Source organism: Dasypus novemcinctus, chromosome 10 (assembly GCF_030445035.2).
Source record: "Dasypus novemcinctus isolate mDasNov1 chromosome 10, mDasNov1.1.hap2, whole genome shotgun sequence".
Taxonomy (NCBI): Eukaryota; Metazoa; Chordata; class Mammalia; order Cingulata; family Dasypodidae; genus Dasypus; species Dasypus novemcinctus.
The window spans coordinates 2,534,519-2,561,859 of record NC_080682.1 but is presented as its reverse complement, the minus strand read 5'-3'; the positions used below and the strand labels follow the sequence as shown (position 1 = coordinate 2,561,859).

General features: G+C 47.9%; 1 protein-coding gene across 1 annotated transcript in view; it reads right to left on the bottom strand.

Annotated features, from left to right (window-relative positions):
• Positions 1-27,341, bottom strand: part of KCNQ1 (potassium voltage-gated channel subfamily Q member 1) — a 316,058-nt gene that overhangs the window by 189,219 nt on the left and 99,498 nt on the right. The window contains exons 9-10 of the mRNA XM_058304965.2: positions 26,897-27,019; positions 26,319-26,454 (exon numbers count right to left, since the gene is read on the bottom strand). Coding sequence (XP_058160948.1) covers positions 26,319-26,454; positions 26,897-27,019 — 259 coding nt within the window. The remainder of the gene's footprint in view (positions 1-26,318; positions 26,455-26,896; positions 27,020-27,341) is intronic.

Here is a 27,341-nt window from a genome sequence, read left to right as displayed (position 1 = left end):
TTTAGGTAGAAACAATGGAGGTCAGACGTCAGTGTGATAACATTTACAAGGTGCTCAAAGGTTAAAAAAAAAACACAAAAACCAAGAATCCTATATCTAGCAAAACTATCTTTCAAAAAGGAAGGCAAAATAAAGACATTCTCAGATAAATAAAACCAGAGAGAATTTATTATCAAACCCTCCTTATGAGAAATACTAAAGAAGGGTCTCCAGGCAGCACAGAAATGACACCAGATGGTAATTTGGACACACACACAGCACTGGCAAATATACTTTTTAAAGTAAAAAAGATAATATAAATGCTTATTTTCTTCTCTTAAGTGATTTAAAATAAACTATAAAATATATATAAATATATACCCTGGGGTACTTCTGGGTCTATAACATACAGAAATGTAATATATTTGTCAATGAGAACTCAAAGAGATACATGGCATCAAAACTATAAAGGACAAGGAAATAAAACCAGATAATAGCTTGAATCAAAAAGAATAAATGAAGAAGATCTGAAATAGAAAATAAGAAAGTTAATATGCTTACTTTGCTTTCTTCTCTCAGCATCTTTTAAAAATATAGTTCTGTAAAGCAATGATTATAACAAAGTATTTTTGGGTTTCCAACATACATAGGTACAATACGTACAGCAATGATACCACAAAAAGGGAGAAATGGGACTAATGGTATATAGGAATAGCGTTTCTAAAAATCAGCCTTTATTAAGTATAAATAGGAAGCAGATTCTGAGAAGTTGAGAAGTATACAGAAAGCCCTAGAGCAATCACTAAAGAAATAAACTGGTAAAAAAAAAACTATTAAAAGAATCAAAATGTTTTAGAAAATATTAACTTAATGTGAAAGAAAGTAAAGGAGGAATAAACGAAAAAGACAAGACATATGGAAAGCAAATGGCAAAATGGCAGATGTAAATCCAGCCATAGTAACAATAACGGACAATGTGAGTGGATTAAAATCCAATCAAAAGGCAGAGATTGTCAGATGAGATTAAAAACAAAATCCAATTATATCCTATCTGTGGGAGGCACATTTTAGATTAAAGGATAAAAATAGATTGAAAGTGAATGGAGGGAAATGATATATCATGCAAACAGCAGCCATAAGAAAGCTGTAATGGCTGTATTAAAATCAGACAAAACAGACTTACAACAAAATGAGAGAGAAAGAGGGACATTTTGTAATGATAAAAGGATCAACTCATCAGGAAGATTTAACAATTATAAACGTATATTTACTTAATAATGCACCATAATACATGAAGTAAAAAAAAAAGAATGAATTGAAGGAAGAAATAGCCAATTCAACAATAATTGGATACTTCAATACCCACTTTCAATATGAATAGAACAAGTAGGCAGAAGATCACCATGGAAATAGAAGACTTGAACAACACTAACTAGACCTAACAGACGTCTATAGAACACTCTGCCCCACAACAGAAGCACACATTCTTCTCAAGTACACAGGGAACATTCTCCAGGCTAGACCATATGCTAGGCCATAAAACAAGTCCCAATACATTTAAAAGGTTTGAAATAATACAAAGTATGTTCTCTGTACTCAATGGAATTAAATTGGAAATAAATAACAGAAAGAAATTAGGAAAACTCATGTATATGTGGAAATGAACATCAGATTCCTTAATATCCAGTGAGTTGAGAAATACACAAGGGAAACTAGAAAACACTGAGATGCATGCAAACAAAGACAAAGTTTACCAGAAATTAAAGGATACAGTTAAAGCAGTGCTGAGTGAGAAATTTATAGTTGTAAATGCCTACATTGAAAGAGAATTACTTCAAATGAGTAACTGCACACCTTAGCTAGAAAAAGAACAAACTAAATCCAAAGCTAACAAAAAAGAAAGCAAGCATGAAGACGAGAGTGAAGATAAGTGAAAAAGGGAACAGAAAAGCAATGAAACAAAAAACTGGTACTTTGGGGGAAAAAAACGCCAAAATTGACAAGGCTAGATTGATAAAATACATGGAAGGAGAGAAGGGGTCGGGGGAGAATAGAGGGGTAGAGGAGGAAGGGAGAGATGGAGGGAAAGAGAGAAGACAGCAACTTCTAAAACAAATGAAGGCAGGACCAGTACTACTGACCTCGCAGAAATAAAAAGCATAAAGGAAACTATGAACAATCCTATGCCAATAAATTAGACAACTTAGATGAAATGGAAAAAGTCCTAGAAAGACAAAATCTACCGAACTGACTTAAGTAGAAATGGAAAATATGGATACAGCTATTTTAAAGTAGCCATCAAGAAAATCCCTGCAGACCCAGATACCTTTGCTGGTGTATTCTACCAACAGTTTAAAGAATTAGTTCCAGTTCTTCCCAAAGGCTTCCAAAAAAATAGGAGGCAGTATCTCCCAACTCATTCTATGAGGCCAGTTCCTCTGATACCAGACAAAGACATCATGAAGAAACTATAGACCAATAACTCTTATGCAAATATATTCAAACATTCTCAGCAAAATACCAGCAAGTCAAATCCAGCAACATCTAAAAAGGATTATACACCCTGACCAAGTGGGCTTTATCCTAATAATGCAAGGTAGAAGAAATTCCTGAAAATCAATTAGTATAATACACCACATAAGTAGAATTAAGGGCAAAAATCACATGATAATATTGATACAGAAAAAGCATTTGAAAAACTTCAACATCCTACCATGATGACAACACTCAACAAAGTAGGAACAGAAGGGAACTTCTTCGACCTGATAAAGGTTGAAAATCCCACAGCAAACATCACACGTAATGGTGGAAGAGTAGATAGATTCTTCCTTCTATCAGGAACCAGATGATGATGCCTGCTCCTGTCACTTAGAGTCAAAATTGTGCTGGAAGTTCCAGCCAGGGCAAACAGGTAAAAAAAAAATAAGGCATTCAGATTGTTATTACAGAAATAAAGGTATTCCTGTTTGCAGATAACATGATCTTGCATATATAAAATCCTGAAAACCCACTAAAAAGCTATTAGAGCTAATAAGTTCAGCAAATTTGCAGGGTACAAATAAAATATACAAAATCAATTATGTTTCTATACACTTGCAACGAACAATCAAAAATTAAATTATGCAAACAATCCCACTTACAGTAGCACCAAAAAATGAAATACTTAGGAAATTTTACAAAAGCAGCATCAAACATATTCTGAAAACTACAAATGACTATTAAAAGGAATTAAAGAAGATCTAAATAAATAGACATTCCATGGTCATGAGTCAGAAAATAAAATTTTAAGATGACAGTATTTAACAAATTGAATTATATATTCAACACAATCCCTACCGGAATTCAGATGGTTCTTTGTAGAAATTGGCAAGCTGAGTCTAAAATTCACATGGAAACTCAAAGGACCCAGGATAGCTAAAGACATCTTTTAAAAAGAAAAAGTTGGAGACTCACATCTCTAGATTTCAAAACTTACTACAAAACAACAGTAATCAAGACAGTTTGGTACTAGCATAAGAATAAAGATTAAAAAAAGAATAGAATTGAGAAACCCATATATCCATGGTCAACTGGTTATGTGGAAGGAAAAGGGGTTTTATATTGGATATGTGGGAGTACCTTATTATGTATATATGAATTACTGTGATCTAAAACTTTTGTGAAGACAACCTTAATAATTAGGGAAAAAAGGAAAAGAAAAAGGATATAGATACTGAGGAAAAGATGGAAGAAGTTGCCTTGCCAGTTTGCATACAGGGCAACACTTATTGCAGTGGAAGGCAAAATATTGAAAACAAAGCTTTTTAATTTTTTAATTTTTTGATACCCCAATTTATTTTTACCTTAATTTTTCTAAATTAATATGTATTCTATATCTAACCTTTAAACTCATCACTATATTCCGTTTTACTATTAATGGAACCTGGCAAGATATTGGACCTCAGCAGAGTCCCAGAGACAGATAAAGGAGATACGACCCCAGGTTTCTGAGCGCTACAGAGACCCACATGTTCTACGGTCATGGCAGATGGAGTTCAGTGCCATGTCAATTGGCCCTACTTTGGAGTTTGTGTTTCTGTGTGATGGAGCTGGACTGAGATGTGATCTTTGTTCGCAAGCCTCTCCTGTTACTTTTACCAGACCTGTGGTTCGTGCTGGGGGTTTAGTGTATACCAGGGGACCTGAATCTCTGGACTGTTCATGTGATAGCCAGGCCCTGAGCCTCAACAGACTTGCAACTCCTACACTCTGGTTTATTGGACTTACCCCAGCCAGCTAACATGGAGGTGAAGAAGGTCAACCACCACACCAGGGAGCTAAGAGTGCCTACAACTGAAAGCAGGAGAATTGCATCCATCATCCATGTGGAATCTAAGCTCCCTCTTGACATAGATGTGAAGTGGACACAACCATTCCAGGGTCCACACGATGGAGGAATAGAGTATGGATTAGAGTGGACTTACTGATATTCTATTCATGAACTACTGTGATTAGTAATCGAAGAAAATGTAGCATTGATTTGGAGAAAGTGGCCATGGTAGCTGCTGAAGGTAGGGAGTGGGAAGAAGAGATGTGATGTGGGGGCATTTTCAGGACTTGAAGTTGTCCTGGGTGGTATTGCAGGGACAGTTACCAGACATTTTATGTCCTCCCATGGCCCACTGGGTGGACTGGAGGAGAGTGTAAGCTATAAAGTGGACCATTGACCATGAGGTGCAGCAGTGCTCAGAGATGTATTCACCAAGTGCAATCAATGTCCCATGATGATGGAGGAGGTTGTTCTTTTGGGAGGAGTGGGGTGAGGGGGGTGGGGGTGGGGTATATGGGGACTTCATATTTTTTAATGTAACATTAAAGAAATAAAGACAAAAAAAAATTCACATATAAAAATTTTTTTAAAAAAGCCCCAGAGACCATTCAAAGGGAAAAAGAAGAGTCTCTTCAACAAGTAGTGTTGGTGGGAAACGGACTTGGCCCAGTGGTTAGGGCGTCCGTCTACCACATGGGAGGTCTGCCGTTCAAATCCCGGGCCTCCTTGACCCGTGTGGAGCTGGCCCATGTGTAGTGCTGATGCGCGCAAGGAGTGCCCTGCCACGCAGGGGCGTCCCCCGCGTAGGGGAGCCCCATGCGCAAGGAGTGCGCCCCGTAAGGAGAGCCACCCAGCGCGAAAAGAAAGTGCAGCCTGCCCAGGAATGGCGCCGCCCACACTTCCCGTGCCGCTGATGACAACAGAAGCAGACAAAGAAAGAAGACGCGGCAAATAGACACAGAGCACAGACAACCGGGGGAGGGGGGGATTAAATAAAAAAATAAAAATAAACAAGTAGTGTTGGAACAACCAAATATTCATAGGCAAGAAAAAAAAATGAAGTTGGATCCATACCTCATACCATATATACAAAAACTCCAAATTGCTTAAAGACCTTGATTTAACACATTTTAAAACTCTTAGAAGGAAATGGAGTAGTAAACCCTCACATCCTTGGATTTGGCACTGGTTTCCTGGATATTATACAAAAAGCACAAGGAACAAAGGGGAAAATAGGTAATATTGGACTTAATCAAGTTGAAAAACTTTTGTACTTCAATGGACATTATAAAGAAAGTGAAAAGACAACCAAGAATGTCAGAAAATATTTGCAAACCAAGAAAGGGGACTTGTGTCTAGAATATACAAAGAATCCTTACAACTCCTAAATAAAATGACAAATGATCTAATTTTAAAATGGTCCTTTTCTCCATAGAATAGACATTTCTCCAGAGAAGATAGAGAAATGCCAATAAACCCATGAAAAGATGCTCGGCATCATTAGTTACCAGGGAAATGCAAATCAAAACTACTATGTGGGAAGCGGACTTGGCCCAGTGGTTAGGGCGTCCGTCTACCACATGGGAGGTCCGCAGTTCAAATCCTGGGCCTCCTTGGCCCGTGTGGAGCTGGCCCATGCGCAGTGCTGATGTGCACAAGGAGTGCCGTGCCACGCAGGGGGTGTCCCCTGTGTAGGGGAGCTCCATGCACAAGGAGTGCGCCCTGTAAGGAGAGCCGCCCAGCACGAAAAAAGTTCAGCCTGCCCAGGAATGGCACTGCACACATGGAGAATTGATGCAGCAAGATGACGCAACAAAAAGGGACAGATTCCCATGCCGCTGACAACAACATAAGAGGACAAAGAAGAACATGCAGCAAAATGGACACAGAGAATAGACAACAGGGGCGGGGGGGATAAATAAATCTTTAAAAAAAAAAACTACTATGCGATATCACCTCACACCCCCTAGGATGTCTGTGATAAAATTTTAAAAAAGATATTAACAAGTGTTGAAGAGGATGTAGAGAATTTAAAACCCTCATACATTGCTATTGAGAACAGAAAATGGTGTAGTAGCTGTAGAAAATAATGTGGCACTTCCTCAAAAAGTTAAAGATTGAGTTATTCTATGACCCAACCTTCCACTCCTAGGTATGCACCCAAGAGAATGGAAACAATACATGCACACACAAATTTGTACGCAAGTATTCAGAGCAGCATTATTCACAAGAGCCAAAAGGTGGAAACAACCCAAGTGTCCTCCAGCTGAAGAATAAATGAACAAAGTGTGGAATATTCCTACAGTGGAATATTGTTCAGCCTTAAAAAAGAATGAACTATTGATGCCTGCTACAATATGAATGTAGAGAAATTGAAACCCTTATATACTGCTGGGGAGAATGTAAAATAATGTAGCCACTTTGAGAAACATTTTGGCAGCTCCTCAAGTATTAAAGGATAGAGGTACCACGTGACCCAGCATTCCATTATTAGGTATCTACCTAAGAGAAAGGAATACGCATGCCCATGCAAAAGCTTGCATATAAATATTTACAAAGCTTTATTTATAATACCCAATAGGTGGGAAAAAATTCAAATGTCCCTCAACTGACGAATAAATAGAATGGGGTATATCCATACGATGGAATATTAATCCGCCATAAAAAGGAATGAAGTGCTAAGACATGCTACAACCTGGAAAAACCTGGAAAACATTCTGCTAAGTGAAAGAAATCATCAAATGACCACATATGATGTGAGTCCATTTACATGACATGGCAAGAGCAGGAACATCTGCGACAGAAAGTAGATTAGTAGTTGCCAAGAGCTTGGGGGATAGAGAGGCTGGGAAGATGATAGCTAATGGTGGCATGGTTTCCTTTTTGGGTGATGAAGATGTCCTAAAATTGAACATACTAAAAACCAATGATTTATACACTTTCAATGGGTGAATTGTATGGTATGTGAATTACATCTCAGTAAAGCTGTTATAAAAAATAGAAAATCAGGGTGCAGATATAGCTCAGTGGTGGAGCACATGCTTCTCACATACAAGGCCCCAGGTTCAATTTCTGGTGCCTCTGGAAAAAAAAAAAAGAAAATCTTTGGAATCTAGGGGTAGGCAAAGACTTTCTGACTTGACATAAAACACATGTTCTATAAAAGGAAAAATTAACTGATGACCTGGACTTCATTAATGTTAAAAATGTTTGACACCATCAAGAGGATGGAAAGGCATCCTGCGGAGGGGGTGACAATATCTGCAAACCACATGCCAATGTAGGACTAGTATCTAGAATATGTAAAGACGTATCAATACGCAACAGTTTGACAACCAACAATCCAATACGAAAATAGGCAAATGGTATGAACAAAGATTCCACTGAATAGGATATATGAGCAAGCAAGCACAGGAAAAGATGTTCGGTGTCGCTGGCTATTAGGGAAGTACAAATGCAAATTAAAACCACAATGAGCTACCACTGCCAACCTCTCAATGGGTAAAATGAAAAGTAGTGTCAGCACCAAATGCCAGCTTTCAAGAAGCTGGATCACTCATGCACTGCTGGTGGGAATGCACAGTGGTATGGTCACTCTGGAAAACAGTTTGGCAGTTTCTCAAAAAAAACCACACATGCAACTACCATATCACCCAGCAGTTGCACTCTTACACATTTATGCCTAAGAAATGAAAACTTACATTTTCACAAAAATCTGTGTATGAATGTTCTGTCACTCATTTCCTGTCACTGCTGCAACAAGTTGCCACAGCCTTAGTGGGTTAAAACAACTAATGTTTCTGCCCTATACTTCTAGAGGATAGAATTCTAAAATGAGTCCATAGGGCTAAAATCAAGGCTGAGCCATCCCAGGAGCCACAGAATGGAGGAATAGAGTGTGGATTAGAGTGGACTTACTGATACTCTATTCTGGAACTAATGTGATTAATAATGGAAGTAAATGTAACACTGAGATGGAGAAAGTGGCCATGGTGGCTGCTGAGGGTGGGAATGGGAAGAAGAGATGTGATGTGGGGCATTTTCAGGACTTGGAGTTGTCCTGGGTGGTACTGCAGGGACAGCTACTGGACATTGCATGTCCTCCCATGGCCCCCTTGGGTGGATGGACTGTGGGAGAGTGTGGGCTATGACGTGGACCATTGACCATGTGGTGCAGCAGTGCTCAGAGATGTATTCACCAAGTGCAATGAATGTCTCATGATGATGGAGGAGGTTGTGGTTATGGGAGGAGTGGGGTGAAGGGGGTGGGGAGTATATGGGGACCTCATGTTTTTTTTAACGTAACATTAAAAATAAATAAATGTAAAAAATAATAAAAAATAAAACAAAGTAAAAAGAAAATGTGTGGGTCAAATTGGTAGCAAAACTTGAAGGCTGGGAAGATAAATGCTTGATTGCAAATGATCTCAAATAACATCTTTTAATATTTCCAAACTCTTCCTATTACTAAAACAGTTAGTAATGGGGGTGTATAGAAAAAGATAGCAAATGTATGTGATGGACCATTGCTAGTGGTACTAGTGTGACCATGTTCTTTTATAACCTGTAGCAATTGTATGTAAGGTGGTGGTAGAGGGGTGATGTATGGGAATTCTGTGCATTGTGCATGATTGTTTTGTAAGCTCATAACCTCTGATAAAAATTTTTAAATAAAAAATAAAATAAAATCAAGGCTCAGGAGGCTGGTTCTTCCTGGGTCTCCTCACCTTTCCCAGCTTCTGGAAATGCCTCCACTCCTTAGTTAAGGAATTCTTTCTGTCCTCACAGCACCTCTTCTACCCCTGCCTCCATGTCACATGGATTTCTCTGCTGTAGCAATGCCTTTCGCAGTCTCGCCCTCAGAAGGAGACTTGTAATTACATTTAGGGCTCAACAAGATAATCCAGGACAATCTCCCCATCTGAAGACCCTGCACTGAATCTTGTCTGCAAAATCCCTTTTGCCATAAAAGGCAACACTCAGTTTCCAGAGATGAGGACCATTACGCAGCCGAGCATAATCCGCGATAACCCCCAGCCAGAAACAAGGCAGATGTTCTGCAACAGGCGGACAGCTAAACTGCCTATAATCCATGCACAGCAAAAAAAAAACGCAGCCACTGTTGACGCACACCTCGGAGGCTTGCTCAGAGCTGCCGTGGGAAAGAAGCCGATTGCAAATACCACAAAGCGAGTGCTTCCTTCTCTATGGGGGCCTTGAAATGACAGACTCACTGCAGTGGTGGATAGCTCAGGGGTTGCAGGGGCTGAGGAGGGGGCTGCCCCTGAAAGGGCAGTGATGCGGACGCCTGAGCTGCTGGACACATTCTGTGCCCTGGCCTGCCTCGGTGCTGATGGCCCGGGGGTGATACTGTGCTGTAGAGTCACAAGACGCTTTCATCGGGGGAACCTGGAAAGGGCGCCGGGAAGCTCTCTGTACTATCTCCTACAACTCCATATGTTTCGACAGTGATCTCAAAACAAAAAAAGTTCAAAAAATGGGCAAAAGACCTGCATAGACATATCATCAAAGAATATATAACTGGCCAATAAGCTCATGGGAAAATCTAAACGCTGTTAGTCATTAAGGAGTGAGATTAAAACAGTGAGATGAAAACCACAATACAGACACTAATATGGCTATCATCAAGAAGAAATAAATACTGATAAGGGTGCAGAGAAACAGGAACTCTCACAAATTGCAGGCAGGAGTAAAATGGGTAGCTATTTGGAAAACAGTCTAGCAGTTTCTTGAAAACGTATGTATAAATTTCACCGAAGATCCAGCAGTTCCACTCCCTGGTAGCAACCTAAGTGAAAGCATACTGTCCACACAAAGACTTACACGCAAATGTTCATAGCCGCATCCTTTATAATAGCCAAAAAAGTAGGAGCTAAACAAATGCCAATTTGCTGGTGATGGGTAAAAATAAATGTGGTGTCTCCATACGATGGAGAGAGAAGCTGAGAACTGAACTGTTAGGCTCAGCAAAAACAGAAGCTGATTCCGGAAATTCCAAGCCTCTGGAAATCAAGCCTGCAGATGACAGTGCCCCATTGGAGGACTTAACTGAACTTGTAACTGGTAAGTCAGGGTGGAAGATGGACTTATCTAGGATAGGCTTACGGAAAGCCTGTCTGATGGCTTCCAAAAAGCTCTTTCAGGGCGTTGTATGAACAAAATCACCAACATCCTGGACTAAAAGGGACAACAAGTGGAGATATGGAAGGGGGAGAGGCTTTAAGAGGCAAACCATGGCAGCTGAGATCTGGAATTAAGAGATCTTGGGCTGAGAGAGGTACCCCACCCATGTGCACAGAGAGGGTGGGTTTGTCCCAGCAGCTGAAGAGGGTGGATGTTCCAGCCAGATATCCTGGGAGAGTTTTGCTGCCCCAGGGCACAGAAAGGGTGAAGCACATTCCTCAAGGGTTATGGTGGGTAAGGTAGGCCAGCACCCCACAGGTCCATAGAGGGGTGGACGTGTCCCCCACAGTTTAGGGAAGGCCAGGCTGACAACTCCTTGCCCTGAGAAGGTTGGGAAAGGCTAGGGAGGAGGTTGTCTACTTCTCGCTGTACTGGGGGGGTTAAGACTTTACTCTAGAGGTGAGGGAAGGTGTGGCCATCACCCCAAAGTACCTGGAGTGTGAGGTCTGAAGCTCAGTCGCCCGATGAGGGTGGAACCAAGGAAATGGCCTTTGGGCGAGCCTGTGGAAGGCTGGGGCCCTGGGAGGCCCAGGAGGAAAGAGCACATTTTCTATAACAATATTATATATTTTTAATTGTCTAGACTAAGCAGATCTACAGAATCAGAGAGGAGCCTGGTGGCTGTGGGCCTGGAGGTGGACACCAGCACCTTACTGGAGGGGTGGAAGTGTCCCAAGCCCGGTCAGCAGTGCTGACCGCAGCGCTTGGCAAACCCACTAAGACTACACGGAAAAAGGGTCAATTTTATGGTATACAAAGTATGCCTCAATAAACTGTTTTGCAAAAAGAAGCTGAAAAAGAAAACTCACGCCCCAGTTGATTTTCAAATGAGTAACATAAGCCCGTTGGGGGGGCGGGGGCAGCCCTGGCCCGGGTCACCAAGGCCGCAGGACCTATGGCCTCGGCCTTGGACGGGGTAAGGAGGAGGATTACCGAGTTTGGACACCTTCTTAAGAAAGTTCGATTTTGCACGGATAGGAACAAAGCTGCTCTGAAACCAGCTTCAGTGCTTCACAGGCGGGTGGCGAGTCTCTCTGCTGGTGTGGTTTGGAGCCAGGTGCTCCCTGTGGACGAGGGGCTTGCAAACGAGAAAAACCTCGGTGGTCCTTGCATGGAATCAGAGGCCCTGGTGCGGCCTCGTGGCTTCTGAAACAGGCCGATTGTGCACAGGCGGCCTGTGCTTATGTGCCGATGCGCGTGAGTGTGCGGCTGTGTGCACGTACACGTTTCCTCAGCTCTGTCCACAGAGAGGCCACTGCAGGATCAGGCACCACACCCAGAGCCAGGTTTTGATTTTCAATCATTTCATTCCGCTCTAAAAGGAACCAGGGCTCCTTGGAAAGGTGGTTCCTCCAAGCCTGAAGCTTGTTACACCCGAAAAAAAGGAAACAAAAACATTTTAAAAAAAGGGAGAGAGAGGAAGGGAAAGGGAGGAAAAAATATGGACATGTCACCACCCAGCATGAGGGCACGTTTACCAGTCAAACTGGGGACAATTTGATTATCAAAATTACTAAAGACAGTGAAGAATCATTAGCGAAGAATTTATGTGTCCATTCATATAGATAATAAATGGGAGAGAAGGGAAGGCTTTTTTTTTTTTTTTTACAGTAGAATGCCACAGTATTTTCTCTGGGGATCCATTCTAGCTCAACAGTGTGGTGGTTGTTTTTTTCTCCCACCCCCCACCCTGGTGCTTAAGGGCTGGAGTTGGAAAATCACTGTTTTGCAACCTCCGTGATAAAGACTGTCAGGAAAAAATGTAAATCTAGGCATAAATTTTGATAAGGAGCAAGAAAGTCACATGGCATTAAAATACCTCCCTCCAGATTTCATATTAGTTACAGAGGGGGAAATAGCAACCAGAGTGGGAAAACCTGAAACCATCTTGCCTGGGAGACCAAAATGAACGTCGCCTAACAGGTGCCTCGAGATGCAAGGCCCCGAGAGGGTCTGAGGCCACCGATGGAGACGCCAGGTGGCCCACCCACCAGGAAGTGCCAGGTCCTCCAAGTGAGGGTAGGTGATCCTTCAAAAGTGCCATGAACAAAGAGAAACTGGAAATGCTTCTGATTTATTAAAGGAAGCTAGAGATAGGACAACTCAATGCAACAAGCTGGCCTTGGACCGGATCCTGCACGGGTGGGGGCACATGTGATAAAGATACTGCCACAGGGTAGAAGGACAGTTTTGATGTTAAGTTCCTGAAGTAGATAACTGCACTGTAGTTCAAAGAGAACGTCTGTATTTTTAGGAACTAGACCCAAGGCTTTTAGGAGCAAAGAGCCAAGGGGCAGGTAATATTCTCCTATGGTTCAGTAGACACTATTATGTGAATAGACATATAGAAAGTGCAAATGGAACAAAAAGTTAACTGGTGAATCCTAGTAAAGGGGAAAAGAGTTGTATGCCCTTGCTTTTTGTGTGTGTGTTTTTTTTTTTTTTTTTTGAGGTACTGGGGCTGGGGATTGAACCTGAAACCTCATACATGGGAAGCCAGCACTAACCATTGAGCCACATCGGTCCCCTCGAGCTGGTTTTTTCATTTGCTTGCTTTTGTTTGTTTGTTTTTAGGAAATACCAGGGACCAGACCTGGACTTCCCTTGTGGGAAGCAGGCACTCAGCCACTTGAGCCATATCCACTCCCCTTGATGCCTTCTTATTGTGATTTTTCTGTAGTTCAAAATTATTTCCAGATAAAGAGTTTTTTTAAAAAGTCTGAGATAACAATTTAGCCTAGCAGTTCTTGACTAGGGGGCAGCTTTGCTCCCCCAGGGGATGTGCACTTAGCAGTATCTGGAGACAGCTCTGGCTGCCACAGCTGGGAGACGGGTGCCACTGCCGTCTGGTGGGTGGAAGCCAGGAATGCCACCAAAGTCCCCCATTACAAAAACTGCCTGGCCCCAAGTGTGGGGGCACCATGGTGGGGAGCCCCCAAACTACCGGGCGGACAAGGAAGGAGAGGCGCCCTGCAGTGAATGCTGGCCGAGAGGTCAGGGAAGAGGGGACCTGCCCGTGGAGCCAGCACCCGAGCAAAGCCGCTGGCAGCACCTGCTGCGCTCACAACACGCCGCCCCGTGGGGATTTATCGCTGAGAAAGACCAGCACCTGCACGTAGGGGTATTGGGTCAAGAAATGTGTGGGGACCACTGGCCAGACTGAAGCCAGCGGCTTCCTATCCACAGGGAACACTGGCATGCACGAGCCGCGGGAGAGCCACGGGCATCCACAGGTTTAGAGGGAAAGAGAATTGTTCCCGCAGCCCTGGAGGCAGACGCACCAGATACTACTGACCAGAAAGAGCAAGACGGAGACGACACGTGTGCTATGATCCTGTGTTTTAGGAAAACAATGGCAGTAACCCCCCACTGCATTGTGATTTTATCATGAGATAAACCACGAAATGAATCCAGAGTATTATCGCAGGTGGCAGAGGGTAGAGGGGCCAAGCAAACCTAAGAAATAAGACTGCCCTCAGAGAAGCAGACTTGGCCCAGTGGATGGGGCATCCGCCTACCACATGGGAGGTCGGCGGTTCAAACCCCGGGCCTCCTTGACCGTGTGCAGCTGGTCCATGCGCAGTGCTGATGCGCGCAAGGAGTGCCCTGCCATGCGGGGGTGTCCCCCGCGTAGGGGAGCCCCACGCACAATTAGTGCACCCCGTAAGGAGAGCCGCCCAGCACGAAAGAAAGTGCAGCCTGCCCGGGAATGGTGCCGCCCACATGGAGAGCTGACACAACAAGATGATGCAACAAAAAGAGACACAGATTCCCGTGCCGTTGACAACAACAGAAGCGGACAAAGATGAACATGCAGCAAAAATGGACCTAGAGAGCAGACAACTGGGGGGTGGTGAAGGGGGTAGAAATAAATCAATCTTCAAAAAAAAAAAAAAAGACTGCCCTCAGACATATATACACATTATACTCATCAGTCAAGTTATGTGTGTGCATATTTAGTAGAACTTGAAACAAATGAGAAACACAGCCCCTGGAGTTTGACCTGAGGACCTGGGGGGGCGTGGTGCTGTTTTCCCAGGACAGGAGCTTGGGGAGGTGGCGCCCAGGCACTTACTGGGTGCTGGCTCAGCAGCTACATGTTCTGCCTCCCTTTATGGCCACACAGTTAGGAGACCAGTTCACAGACGTGGAAACTGGACACAGAGAAGGCAGCAGCTGGCTCAGGGTCCCCCAGGTCGTCAGTGGCAGAGCCGGCCTTTGCCCCCGGAAGGCTGGCCACTGTGCTGTGTCCCAGCCACTCCACAAGCTTCTGCTTGACTTTCAAAAACATAAGTGTAAAGGAAGAAAGCACATTGCCTCTTTCAGAATTTGGTAGATATATTAGATTTTTAAAAATAAAGGAAAAAACAGCTCTGAAAGAGGCAATGAAGTTTATATATGTGCTTATGGAAAACCCATCTCTATGTGCATTTTATCTGCATATACAGAGGAGACTTTAGGCTTACAAAGAGATAAGACTGCTACCCTCAAGTCATGGAACATTTACAAAAACAGTGATCTTAGTTTTGTACTTGGACACAAAATCCTCGTTTACAGAACAGGACACAGCCTCTCCCTGTAAGCCTATAAAATGAGAGATAAATAACAGCGATAAAAAAATATTTACTGCTTAAAAATTAAGAAACGGTTTCTTAAAAGAACTCTAGATTAATGTGAAAATTTAAACAGAAAATAAAAACGATTAAAAAAGTAATGAAACAGAAAATATTTCATACTAAAATGTATGTGTCACAGCTAAAACTGTAACCAGAGGAAAATTTATAGTCTTTAAAATGCCTTTTAGAAGAAAGACTTTAAATAAATGAACTAAGTATTACTCTTAATTAAGAAGAAAAAGAAAACAAAATAAATTAAAGTTAACCAGGAAGAGGGAATAGGGATAAAAGCCTGAGTTAATGAAACCACAAACATAAACAGCCAAAAGGTAGTTCTCTGATGAGATAAAGAATTACAATAAAATAAACAGATAAATCTCTTAGGAGCTTGATTACGAAAAAAGCAGAAATTTAAAGCTCAGATAAGAAAAAAGAGATGATAGATACAGAAAATCATTAATAGAGAAAATTAATTGCTACTGAGTGGCAACAAAATTACAAACACAGAGGAAATTATAAATGGCAATGAATGAATTGCCCCAAACATGCCATAAACTTTTTAGAGCAAATTACCATAGAAGACACTAAAAGAGAACTAGAGATTTCCTTTTAAAAATGCACCAGGCCCAGATGGTTCTATAACTTAATTCTAGTCAGCCTTTAGAGGGAATTCCAGTGTTTTCCCAGCTATTCCAGGACAAGTAGAAAGGTAGCTGTCTCTCCCTTTTGCGAACTCCTCTCTGTTTGCACGGGAATGACGGCAGATCACACCCTCTGCAGCCCCCACCTGCTGCCATGGCCAGGCTCTGCGTTGCTGCCTGGTAGAGGCTGGTCACCTTAATGGGCGTTTTATCCATTTGTTTAGCCAGGCCTTTGCTGGTGGGTGTGCAATGTTTGCAACCTTTTGCTCTTTGCAATGGCAGAGATTGATATCCCAGTAACAGAGCCTTCTGCACACGTGTAATAGATGTGGAGAACGTGTTTCTAGAACAGCCAAAGAGCACATGCATCTTTGTGATTGAAACGGCCTTATGTGTTTCCATAGAGGTTGCACCAATTTTCTTTTTAACAGTAAGAACTGAGGCTGTTTTCCCACGATTTTCTCATATATACCCACAGAATGTTACCAAACTTTTTGACATTTAACAATCACATAAAACTTTAAAAATTCCCATTGCTTTAATGTGCTTGTCTCTCACAACTGAAGTCTAGCATCTTCTCATCTTTAAGAACGGTGGGTGTTTCCTTTTCTGTGACATTTATGTCCTTTATTCTTGTCTTCTTCATTTACAAGAGCTTTTTTTAAAATTTTTATTTAGCCCCCCTTCCCCCAGATGGTTCACTCTTCCATTCGCTCATTGTTTGCTCACCTTCTCCAGGAGGCGCCTGGACCTGAACCCGGGACCTCCCACACGGGAGGCGAGGGCCCAGTGATCTGAGCCACACCTGCTCCCCGCAGGCGTGGCACCTGCTGGCTCGTGGCCTCTGCTGGTTGCAGCAGGAGGCAGCATCTGCTCATCTTCTCTTAGGAGGCATGGGACCCAAAGCTGGGACCTCCCATGTGGTAGGCGAGTGCCCAAGTGGTTGAGCCACATCCGATTCCTTGCAAGAGCTTTTTAATATACTGATGAAATCAGCCTTAGGTCTATGATACGATTTGAAGCTTTTTTCATCAGGTTATTTAAAATTGTTTTGGCATTTTTTTTTACTACGCAAAATATTTTTATTTTAAATATCTTTAACAGCTTTATTGAGGTAGAATTCACATAAAATAAACCGCACATGTTGAAAGGTTGCATTGGGTAAGTTGGGACTAGCAATGAAACCGTCGTAGCAATCAAGATAATGCACATTCCCCCCCCCCCAAAGTCTCCTCACACCCCTCTGTGCTCGCCCACCCCACCCTGGCCCCAGGCAGTCACTGCTCTGCTTTACGTAACCCGAGAGGATCTGGAATTTTCTAAGGTTTTACCTGAGTAGAACAATACAGTAGGTACTCTTTTTTTGGTCTGGCTTCTTCCACTCAGCATAATTATTTGGGAATTCATGTTGCAAAGTGTTATCAGTAGAACATTTTTTAAATTGCCAAGTAGCTCAGAATAGGTTTTCCATTTTCTGGAGAATATTGTCTACAATTGATTTTATTTTTTAAATAAATTCTTGGTAAAATTTACCAATGAAGCCATTTGGCCCTGAAGCCTTCTTAGGGGGAATGCTTATCATGATTTTATTAACAGATAGAGGGCTATTTCTAGTCATATTTTGTGAGTAGCTCATCTCTTTCAAGAAATTTGCCCCTTTCATCTAAGTTATGAATGTCCGCAAAGAGTTTCATATGATATTCCCTGATTCTGCCTTTTAGTATCTGTAGAATCTTGGTGATGCCACATCCCTCATTCCTGATACTGGTAATTTGTATTTTCTTTTTTGTAAGCTCTTTCTGGGTAAAGCATCTATTTTATGAACTTCTCAAAAATACTAGCTTTTGGTTTCAGTGATTTATTTGTATAGTTTTTCTGTTTTCTATTTTATTTATTTCCACCGTAATCTCTTACTTTGCTCTTTTTCTGGGTTCTTAAGATAGCAGGGAAGGGTGTTGATTTGAGGCCACTCTTTCCTATTACAGGAGTTTGATGCTACAAATTTCTAAGTATTGCTCTAGCAGTGTCCGACAAATTTTGACGTGTGTGTTTTCATTTTCTTTCAGTTCAAAGTATTTGATTCCTTCTTACAGCTGAGTACTATTGCATTGTATGTACATACCACATTTGGTTTGTCCATTCATCTGGTGATCGGCATTTGGGCTGATTCCAACTTTCGGCAATAGTGAATAATGCCGCTAGGAACACTGACTGGTGTGCATGTATCGGTTCATGTCCTTGTTTCCATTTCCTCTGGGTATATAATTTTCCTTTTGATATTTTTCTTTGATCTATGCATTACTTAGAAACACGTTTAGTTTCCAAATATTTGAGAATTTTCCAGAGATCTTTTTGTTACTGAGTTTTAACGTAATTCCATTTTGATCAGGGGGCAAATTTTATATGACAAGTTATAAATTTAATGACTTGTTTTCTGATTCGGAATTTGGTCTGTCTTGGTAAATGTTCCACACATCTTTGAAAACCACCGTGCATTCTGCTATTGTTGGGAGGCAGGCTCGATCAGAGTCATCAGGTCAACTTGGTTGAAAGTATTGTTCAGATCTCCCTCCTTTCAGATTTTCTGCCCACTTGTTCTGCCAATTTTTAAATTTTTTTTTTTTATTAGAGTTAATAGATCACAAGGAACTGTCAACTCTTTAAGAGAGGCGTATTCAAAACTACAATTCTAATTGCGATCTGTCTCTTTGTCTGTGCAGTTCTATTAGTTTTCGTTTGAGCATGTTGAAGCTCTGTTACCAGGGGCAGAAGTGTGTAGGATGTGCTCTGGATGAGCTGACCGCGTTACCATTTTGAAATCCAGTTCTCTGTCTTGCGATTTCTAGCGGCTCCCATCTCCCATGCTCTGCCTGGAATTACCCCCGAGCTGTGTCGTGGAAATTCTCTCCAGGCAGAGGCTGAGGCAATTGTCCGGCTCACCTTAAACGCGACCTGCCTCTCCTGGATTACAGCCCTCTCTTGCTTGGTGTCAGGGAGCCTGTCCTGGCTGCCTCATGTTCATAAATTTTGCTTCCTATATTTTGCCCATTTTTTGGTTCTTTCAGGCGGGAGAGTACTTTTGGTCCCTATTTCTCACTCTTAGCTGGAAGTGGAAGTCTACTTTATGTATTATTATTTTTTCCTTTTTGGTTATTGGGTTTAAAGTCCTATTCAGAAACATCAATACAAGACCCAATAATTAAAATGCTGTAAATAAATTCCGTGGAATCTCATATGGAGTGTTTTCATTATCATGATTTTCGGTATGTTCCCTAATGTGGGATTTTATTTCCTCTTTGACAAAGGAAGAGCTTAAAACCCAGCAGGAATATAATTCGAAACAGTAAAACGCTGAATCCACCTCCGCCCAAATCAGAAACCCACCGGGCGGCCCTCTCCAGCGTATATTACTCTCAGTTTTCCAGATCGTTCGGCAGATACTTTATAATGCAATAAGTCAAGAAAATGAAATCATGATAGAAATATTTGATTAAACACAATAAAAGTCAAGTTTAAAATAATTTTAAATGATATCACCTAGTGATCACATCACAAGAAACACACAAGACCGACACTGAACGCCCTATGCGGGGACCGGCCCAGGTGGCTCTCCGTCCACAGTGGGGGTGTATGTCCGTCACCTAACGCTGCGGGTTCGGGGGGATTTTCTCCTCTGTATTTTTCACATCCCTGTAACGAGCACTTGCCACTTTTCTCATCAGAAGGACACATCTCACCGGGAAGAGGCCGCCGCGGTCACCGCCCCCGGGCAGGCCCAGCGGGGGGAGCAAGGCTCTGGGCCAGCCATGTTGTACTCGGGATTGCAAAGGCGGCTGGGCCGGGCAGGTGAGGCAGGGCCGGGCAGGTGAGGCAGGGTCAGGCTGTCACGAGGCTTCTGAGCAGGGCCGTGACCTGCCCGGACCTCGGTGTGGACATGGACACATTCCTTAACCTGCTCACTGCCCTCCAGAACCAGGCGGGGGGCGGGGCGGGGCCAACGAGCAGGCCACAGGGCGTCAGAAGCAGGGACCGCCAAGGCTGGGAGAGAGAAGGAAACGGGGTGGGGGGGGACCGAGCCCCCCAGCTCCCGGGTCCTTCCTTTCCTCTGCCACGGCCCCCCGTCCCGCTCAGCCTGCAGGCCACCCACCAGGCAGTACTCCTCGGGCGCCCCTGAGCCCCCGCGCCCTAGAGAACTGCCCCCGCGGGCCTGGGGGGGCCTCTGGTCCCAAGCAAGTTCCTCGGTCTTTGTTGCAGACCAGCCGGAGCCAGCGCGGGGGTCAGGCCCCGAGCGCCCGATGCCCCCGGGCCCTGCTTTCCGGGAAACCTGGCGCGGCAGGCGCTTCCGAGCACCAGGTACAGCCCACCCCCGGCAGGCGCAGGTCTGTGACACACACAGACCCAGGCCCCCTCCCTGCCACCCGGACCCAAAGCCTCGGGGTGGGGGTGGGGGGCTCAGAGTCTGCATTAGAAGTAAAATTGCCCTGGCTATTACTTAAACACAAACAAACTGAAAAGCGCTGGAGAGGATGTGGAGAAATCGGGACCGCTCGCCTTATTTGGGGACATGTGACGTGGCACAGCCACTGTGGAAAGCAGTTTGGCACTTCAGCAGGAGGCCGAATTTTACAATCACCGTATGGCTCGGCATCCCATCACGAGGTATATACTCAGAGGAACTAGAAACGGACTTGAACACTCCAGCAGGTGCTCACACAAGCTTCACCGTAGGATTATTCGCAAAAAGCCAAAAGGGGGGAACGCCCCAGTGCCCATCAACAGACAAATGGAGAAAGCCGGTGTCCACACACACAGCAGCAGGTTTTCCAGCTCTAGGAAGGAAGGCAGTTCTGAGACCTGCTGTGACTCGGTAGACCTAGAAAACATGGGGAGGAATGAAATAAACAAGGCACACGAGGCAGGTCCTGTATGATCCCGCTTAGGTGAAAAATCTAGATACAGCTCATTTGTAGAGACAGAAGGTAGATCAGAGGTGACCAGGGAATGGGGGAGAAGAGAAGGAATTGTTGCTTCGTGGGTATAGAGGGTTTGGAAATTTGAAAAAATAAATTTTTTTAAACAAAAGGAAATTATCCAGGTGGCAGCCGGGTATGGAAGGTTCCAGCCTCGGGTCTCAGTGATGAGGCCTCCAGCTGTGGGGAGCTCATGCTGGCAGCGCTGTGTGTCACAGAGGTGGGGACTTCTGTCTCTGGCCAGACAGTGGACTGAATGGAAAGGCTCCTTCTGCAAGCACCCACCCACGCTGGCTGGAACATGCACAGCTGAACTACAGAGAGCGAGTCCCCAAGGCACAGAGGTGAAGGGGCTGCAGACAGGCAGGCTGGCGTGCCGCTTTGACACTCGAGCTGTCAGTCTTCCCACCTGTCTCACCGTAAGCATGGATTCAGGGGCCAAGGGGCAAAGCAGTGAAGGCCTGGGAGCAGCACGAGGCAAGAATCTGTAGCTTAGCCTCCTGCATATGCAATGGTGCCTCCAGACAGGCTACCCCGAGAGTAAAGGGATGGACTAGAAACAAAAGTAAATAAAATAATGCAACAAACAAAAATCCATGGGAAGCGGACTTGGCCCAGTGGTTAGGGCGTCCGTCTACCACACGGGAGGTCCGCGGTTCAAACCCCGGGCCTCCCTGACCCGTGTGGAGCTGGCCCACGTGCAGTGCTGATGCGCGCAAGGAGTGCCATGCCACGCAGGGGTGTCCCCCGCGTAGGGGAGCCCCACGTGCAAGGAGTGCGCCCCATAAGGAGAGCCGCCCAGCGCAAAAGAAAGTGCAGCCGGCCCAGGAATGGTGCTGCACACATGGAGAGCTGACACAACAAGACAACGCAACAAAAAGAAACACAGATTCCCGGTGCTGCTGATAAGGATAGAAGCGGTCACAGAAGAACACACAGTGAATGGACACAGAGAGCAGACAACTGGGGGGGGGGAAGGGAAGAGAAATAAATAAAAAATAAATATAAAAAAAAAAAACTATCTATGAACACAAATTTTTTAAAAATCCATACATTGGTGAAGGGAGAAAGACAAAAGTCACCTGTCTTGACTTGTTCCCTGGCGTAATAAATGAAACACCTCCTCTCAATTTGTGTGACTCAGGCTTGCTCTCACAAAAGATCAGAGTTTGTACTGACATGACTCGTGTTGTCTAGAAAACCCTTTGCCCATAAATTAACACCAAAAATGTCCTGGATTAGTTCACTGGGTGAACCAATAAGCAAATGTACAACTCCTTCAGAGGAATGTACTCTCAATCAGGATATACAGAATCCCATAGATAAAAGCTCTACCAATGGTGAGGCCACAGGGTAAGCTTCCAAATGCACAGGGAAACAAGTCACCACGAGCAAGAATCAGCAGACATAACAGTGAACAGAACCAGCTTCTCCAAGAATGGCAGATGATGAAATCACAAAATGGAGTCAAAAATTCAAAAATCAAAGTTTAATGTAAAATATGAAGAAGGTACAAACAGTAAGATCACGCATATTGATCCATATGCAAGAATGTACAGAAATGAAAAAATATGGTAATTAAAATTAAAATGTCACTAGATGAAGTATCAGATTAGATCCATCTGAAGAGTTAGTGAAGTAGAAAGAAACTGCGGAGCAAGCAGCCCAGGGAACCAAAGAAAATGTGAAAGACGGGTAAAGAGGATGGCACTAGGAGAGAGCAGGGCAGTCAGGGGAGACAGTGTTGCACGACACAGTGGTGCTCACTTGCCACGCTTGCCAGAAACCCTGAGATAGAGGACACACAAAAGAATCTAGGCAAAAAAAAAAAGAAATCCATCACCTAGACATACTACTTCCTGTGAAACTGCCAAACACCAAAGCCAAAGAGAAAGAATTTAAAGTCCCCAGAGAGGAGAAAGACTGCCTTCAAAGGAATGACTGCTGACGTGACATTCCCATGTGGCAGGACGTGTGGTATCACAGCCATGGGACGTGAACAGAAAACACTATCCCACCCTGAGACTTTGCATCCAGCTAGACCATTGTTCAAGAACAAAGGGAAAATTTAAAAACCTCAGACAGAATCCAAGCTTACTGTGACACACCCTCCCTGAAGGAAGCTCGTGCGCCAGGACGAAGGAAATCAAACCCAAAGAAGGAGTGAGAAATAAAATGGAACAGTGAGGCGGAAGACTGGTAAATCGACAGGCACATCGAAGAAACTCAAACGTATGCGGCAGCGGAGGGTTTGTTGTTGTTGATGAGGAAGCAAGCACTGGGCAGCGGTGGCCTGTCAAACAGGGAGATGGCGGGCGTGGCGGTTTGACGCATACCCCACATCCGCGTGTCCGTGCGCTCAGTGCGCACCTGTGGGTGTGAAGCCCTGTAAGCAGGACTCCTGACCAGGTTAATCCAGCTGGGGGCCACCTCAGGCGCACGGGCCTTCACCTTCTTACTGGAGGCTCTTCTTGGTGGAATGAAATTCAGAGAGAGACAGAGAAAGCCAGGAAACAGGAGCTGAAACCAGGAAACCGGGAGAGACGGAGGGAAGCGGCCGACGTCACCGGTGCTCTGCCACGGGACGGTCTTTGGGAAGAAAGCGTGGCCTCGATGACGCCTCGATTTGGACTTTTCCTTTAGCCTCCAGACCACACGCTAATGAACCGCCATCGCTTAAGCCAGCCTGCGTCATGGCTGGAGCGGCCATCAAGACCACAAGGCAGGCTTCGCGCCAAGGTCCCCGGGGCGCTCAGGGGGCGGCGGGTCTGCTCCAGAGCGTGGCAGGCGAAGCGCCGGCATGAAATCCTGTGGGAGCCCCGCCCCCAGAATCACAGAAAACAAGAATAAGAACAGGAGAAAGCCAAAGGGGAGGCCTGGCGCGTCGAGCCGAGTGCGCACGGCCAGCGCGGGGCCTCGGGGGCGCAGCCGCCCGTGGGTCCAGTTTGCAGACGCGCAGGCGAGAGCCGCTGCTGGCCCACCGCACACGCGCGTCCTCTGAGCATAAAGATGACGCCCCCAACCGGGCCGCGGCTCCTGGGCACGGAGGGGTGCGGGCTCCGACCCGACGTCCTCCACACTCTACCTCCTGCCTGAACGGGGACGGCCCCGCCGCCCTGCCCCTCGCACCCCGCCTGCCCTCCGTCGCTCCCCTAAACCCTGCCTCCCGGGGTCCCCGCTCTGGCAACGTCATTTGGCCCTCGTCACCTGCCCGGGCGGGGACCTGCCTTCGCCTCCGGCCTCCGGTCCCCGACCTGGCCCTGCCCCCTGCCACATCCACGGCCATCCCCAGGCAGCTGCCGAAAGCACGACACTGGCCGTGTCGGTCCCACCCTGAGGGCCAAGCTCCACGCATGTCTGTGACTAAGGCACCCGCGGCCTCCCGGTCCCGCTCATGACCAGCCGCGAGCACAACTGGTGCTGGGGCCTCCGTGCACGAGGGTCCCCGGGTCCCGGGGTCTCCGTGTGGCCTCCGCCCGCTGGGCACTTTCCTAACGTGGGCAACAGGGAACTACCGGGCTGGGCCCAGGCCGCCTGGAGAGCAGGTGCAGCACTGCCCACCGTCCTCTCCCTCCTGAGTCAGCCCCAACACCACCTCCTCCAGGAGGCCTTCCCGGATACGACCTCCCTGGATGCCTGCAAACTCTGCCCCTCCCACCTTCCTTCCTGGGTGAAGAGCCCACGGGGGCTTCCCTCCAGGCAGAGCAGACCCTGGCGACCGTCACCAGCAGAACCGGGAGGAGTGAGCAATGGAACAATGAGCCTGCAAGAGGGCGGAAGCTACTGGAAATGGAGGGGGCGCGCCCCTTCTGCTTCATGGGGTGCAGGTTTCCCAGCAGCTGGCTATGATGTTTTGCCTGAAAACGGGGTCCACCTGGGACTAAGAGCAGTCACAAAGGGCTCTAGGAGGGCACGGCGGGTGGGGGCTCCCCTCGAGAGCTGCGAGCCGGGCGCCCCTCGGACGGCCACCTGTTAAAGCCCCACCTGCGCACGCCTCCCGCCGCTCCCGGGATTCCAGCCCCCCGTAACGATGTCCCCCAACCACGATCCCACACCTCCACGAGCAGGCCGGCCGGGCGCGCTGTGCAGCGACCAAGACCGCCTTGTGCCGGCGCTGCCGCGAGCCAGGAGCCCCCCAGGCGCGTGTCCCGACCCGGGCTTGGCCTCGCGGTGCCATTCGTGGTGCCCCGCCACGTGAGGGCCGGGGCCACGTGAGGGCCGGGGCCACGGGGTGTCCAGCCGGTGCATCTGCCCCGGGATCAGCACCCTCTTCTCCCCACAGCTGGGCTCCCATGGGCACAGACGGCCCAGGAGGACTGGGGGATGCGCCGGGTGGGCGGCACCAGTCCTGGGGGGCCGCGGCAGCCCCAGCTCCCCAAATCTGGGAGTTCTGGGCCGGTTTGGGCAGGAAAGACAAACCCCTTCTGTGCAGGGCATCCCACAAAAGGTTTTCTCTGCACGTCCAGCTCGTTGACCTTCGCGGACGTCGCCAAGGCTCACCCCCAGCAGCCAGGCGCAGGACGCAGGAAGCACTGCCCACCCCGGCCCCGCCGCCCAGCCTGCCCATCAGCATCCGCAGAAAGCCCCGTTTGCATCACGACGACGGCCGGGCCTGCCCGGGAGCTGCTGGGGGACAATGCGCTTGTTGGCACAACTGCCCTCCGTGCCCGCGCCGGGGCCGGCTGGAGCCCGTCCCATCCACTTACCGAGGACCCGGCCAGGCCCGAGCAAAAGCCCCAGCAGCGCGGCGCTGGGTGCCCACCCAGCTTCTCCGCCCGGGGTGGACAGAGCGCCCACGGGCAGGCTCAGCCCCTTTCCGGAGCACGGTGGCCTCCTGTCAGAGGGCAGTGGCAGACGGAGGTGAGACGCAGAAGGCACTGTGGGCCGCCGCCCCGGGGACTGGGCACCTGGCGGGCTGCGGCCACCGCGAGCACCAAGGGGGGGGACAGTGGGAACTTGTCACCCCCACCGGGCTTGAGGTGGTGACGCTGTTCCCAAACGCCAATGAGCTAGAACATTCCGGCGGGTCCCGTGCACTGGAAAGAGAGCTCAAGGGGAGAAGCTGGACGCAGAGCACCAGAGCCCCAAGGGGCGGAGGGCCGCAGGCTGGGGCAGGGGCGACCTGGGGCTGGACAGCACTGGCATAGCACCCCAGCTGCCCGCCCGGTCCGCGTGCCCGGCCCGCTCTCCACAGGGCTGGGAGAGCAGCGTCCAGCCACACAGGGAAGCGGCCGAGCGGGGCCGAGCATGGGGACGCAAGCTGGCTGCTGGGGGGGGCGGGGACAAGTCACACCCCTGAGCCCAGGTGGCGGGAAGGGCAGGACCCCCCAGCGGCCAAGCGCGGGCTCTGGGAGCCATGGACGCCGCTCCCCGTCCAGCGTTCCCGCTCCAGCCCCTGTGCCCCGGCCGGACCCCCTGCTCCCCACGCCTCGGGGAGGGGCCCCTCTCGCTCCCCAAGCGCCTGTCCGTCCCGGGCCCTGTCCTGGCCGGGGGCTCGTAAGGGGCTCGAGGGGGCCCGGCCCCGGCAGTGGCGCCTCCGTGTCGAGCCCGCATCCCTGCCCCGTCCGACGAGGGGCGGCCCCCGGGCCGGGGCCCTCACCTGAGCCGTCATAGCCATCGAGGGAGGCGTGGTCCGGCCTCCGCTCCTCCGGGGCGGGCTCGCAGGTGATGTGGGGGACGGTCAGCGCGGGGCCCACGCCGCCCTCCCTGTCCAGCTTGAACTTCTTCTTCTTGACCTGAAACCAGATGAGAGGTTGGCACCCTCCGCCGGCCCCGCCCTGAGCCCCCAGCCCGCAGGGGGAGGGATGGGGGGCACGGGCGTGTGACCTCGGGGGTCCCGGGGGCTGCTTGAGCAGCTGCGGGCCAGAGGGGAGGACTGCCAGGGCCCCCCTCCCCGCCCGCCCAGGTACCGTGCTCACTCCCGGCCCTGTGATCTCAGGAGCCCCTTCCTAGGGGACCCCGATGGCACCCCCATGCCCCCCCCCCAAGGCCTACTTGGGCCCTGTCCTTCCAGACAGATGAGCGAAACTCAGGCCACCCCACCCGGGCACGTGGCTTCGCCGTGGCCCAGTCTGGGGGCAGGGCCACACAGAGCCGAAACCCGGCCACCTGCCACGCCCGCCCCCCCCCCCCCGCCGCCGGCCGCAGCCCCCACCCCCGAGGCGCTGCGCTGCTCACCGCGGCGGACTTCTTGGGCTTGGGGCTGGGGGAGAGCAGCGTGGGGCTCCGGGCCGGCTTGCGCACATAGATCTTCCACGTGGACGACTCGGGGTTCTCGGCCGCGTAGCACCGCCACGCCGTCTGCGGGAGCGCGGGGAGCAGGCGTCACGGCCGCGCCGCCCCACGGGCCTCCAGGCTCTGCGGGCCAAGCCCCCTCCCGGGTGGCAGGGTCTGTGGACCTCAGAGTCCGAGCTCTCGGAAGGACCCCAGCAGCCCCTGCCTCTGACCCCGTATGCGCAGGCGCGGCCTCGACCCGCCGGGCGCCCCCAGCTCAGGGGCCACCGAGGCCCATGGGGCTGCGCCCACCTGCACCGCCTCGGCCCGCCCGGCCCCTCTGGAGAGCCTGGCACCACCTCTCTTCCCAGGACAAGGCAGGCCAACCTGGGGCCACGGGGTGAGCGGG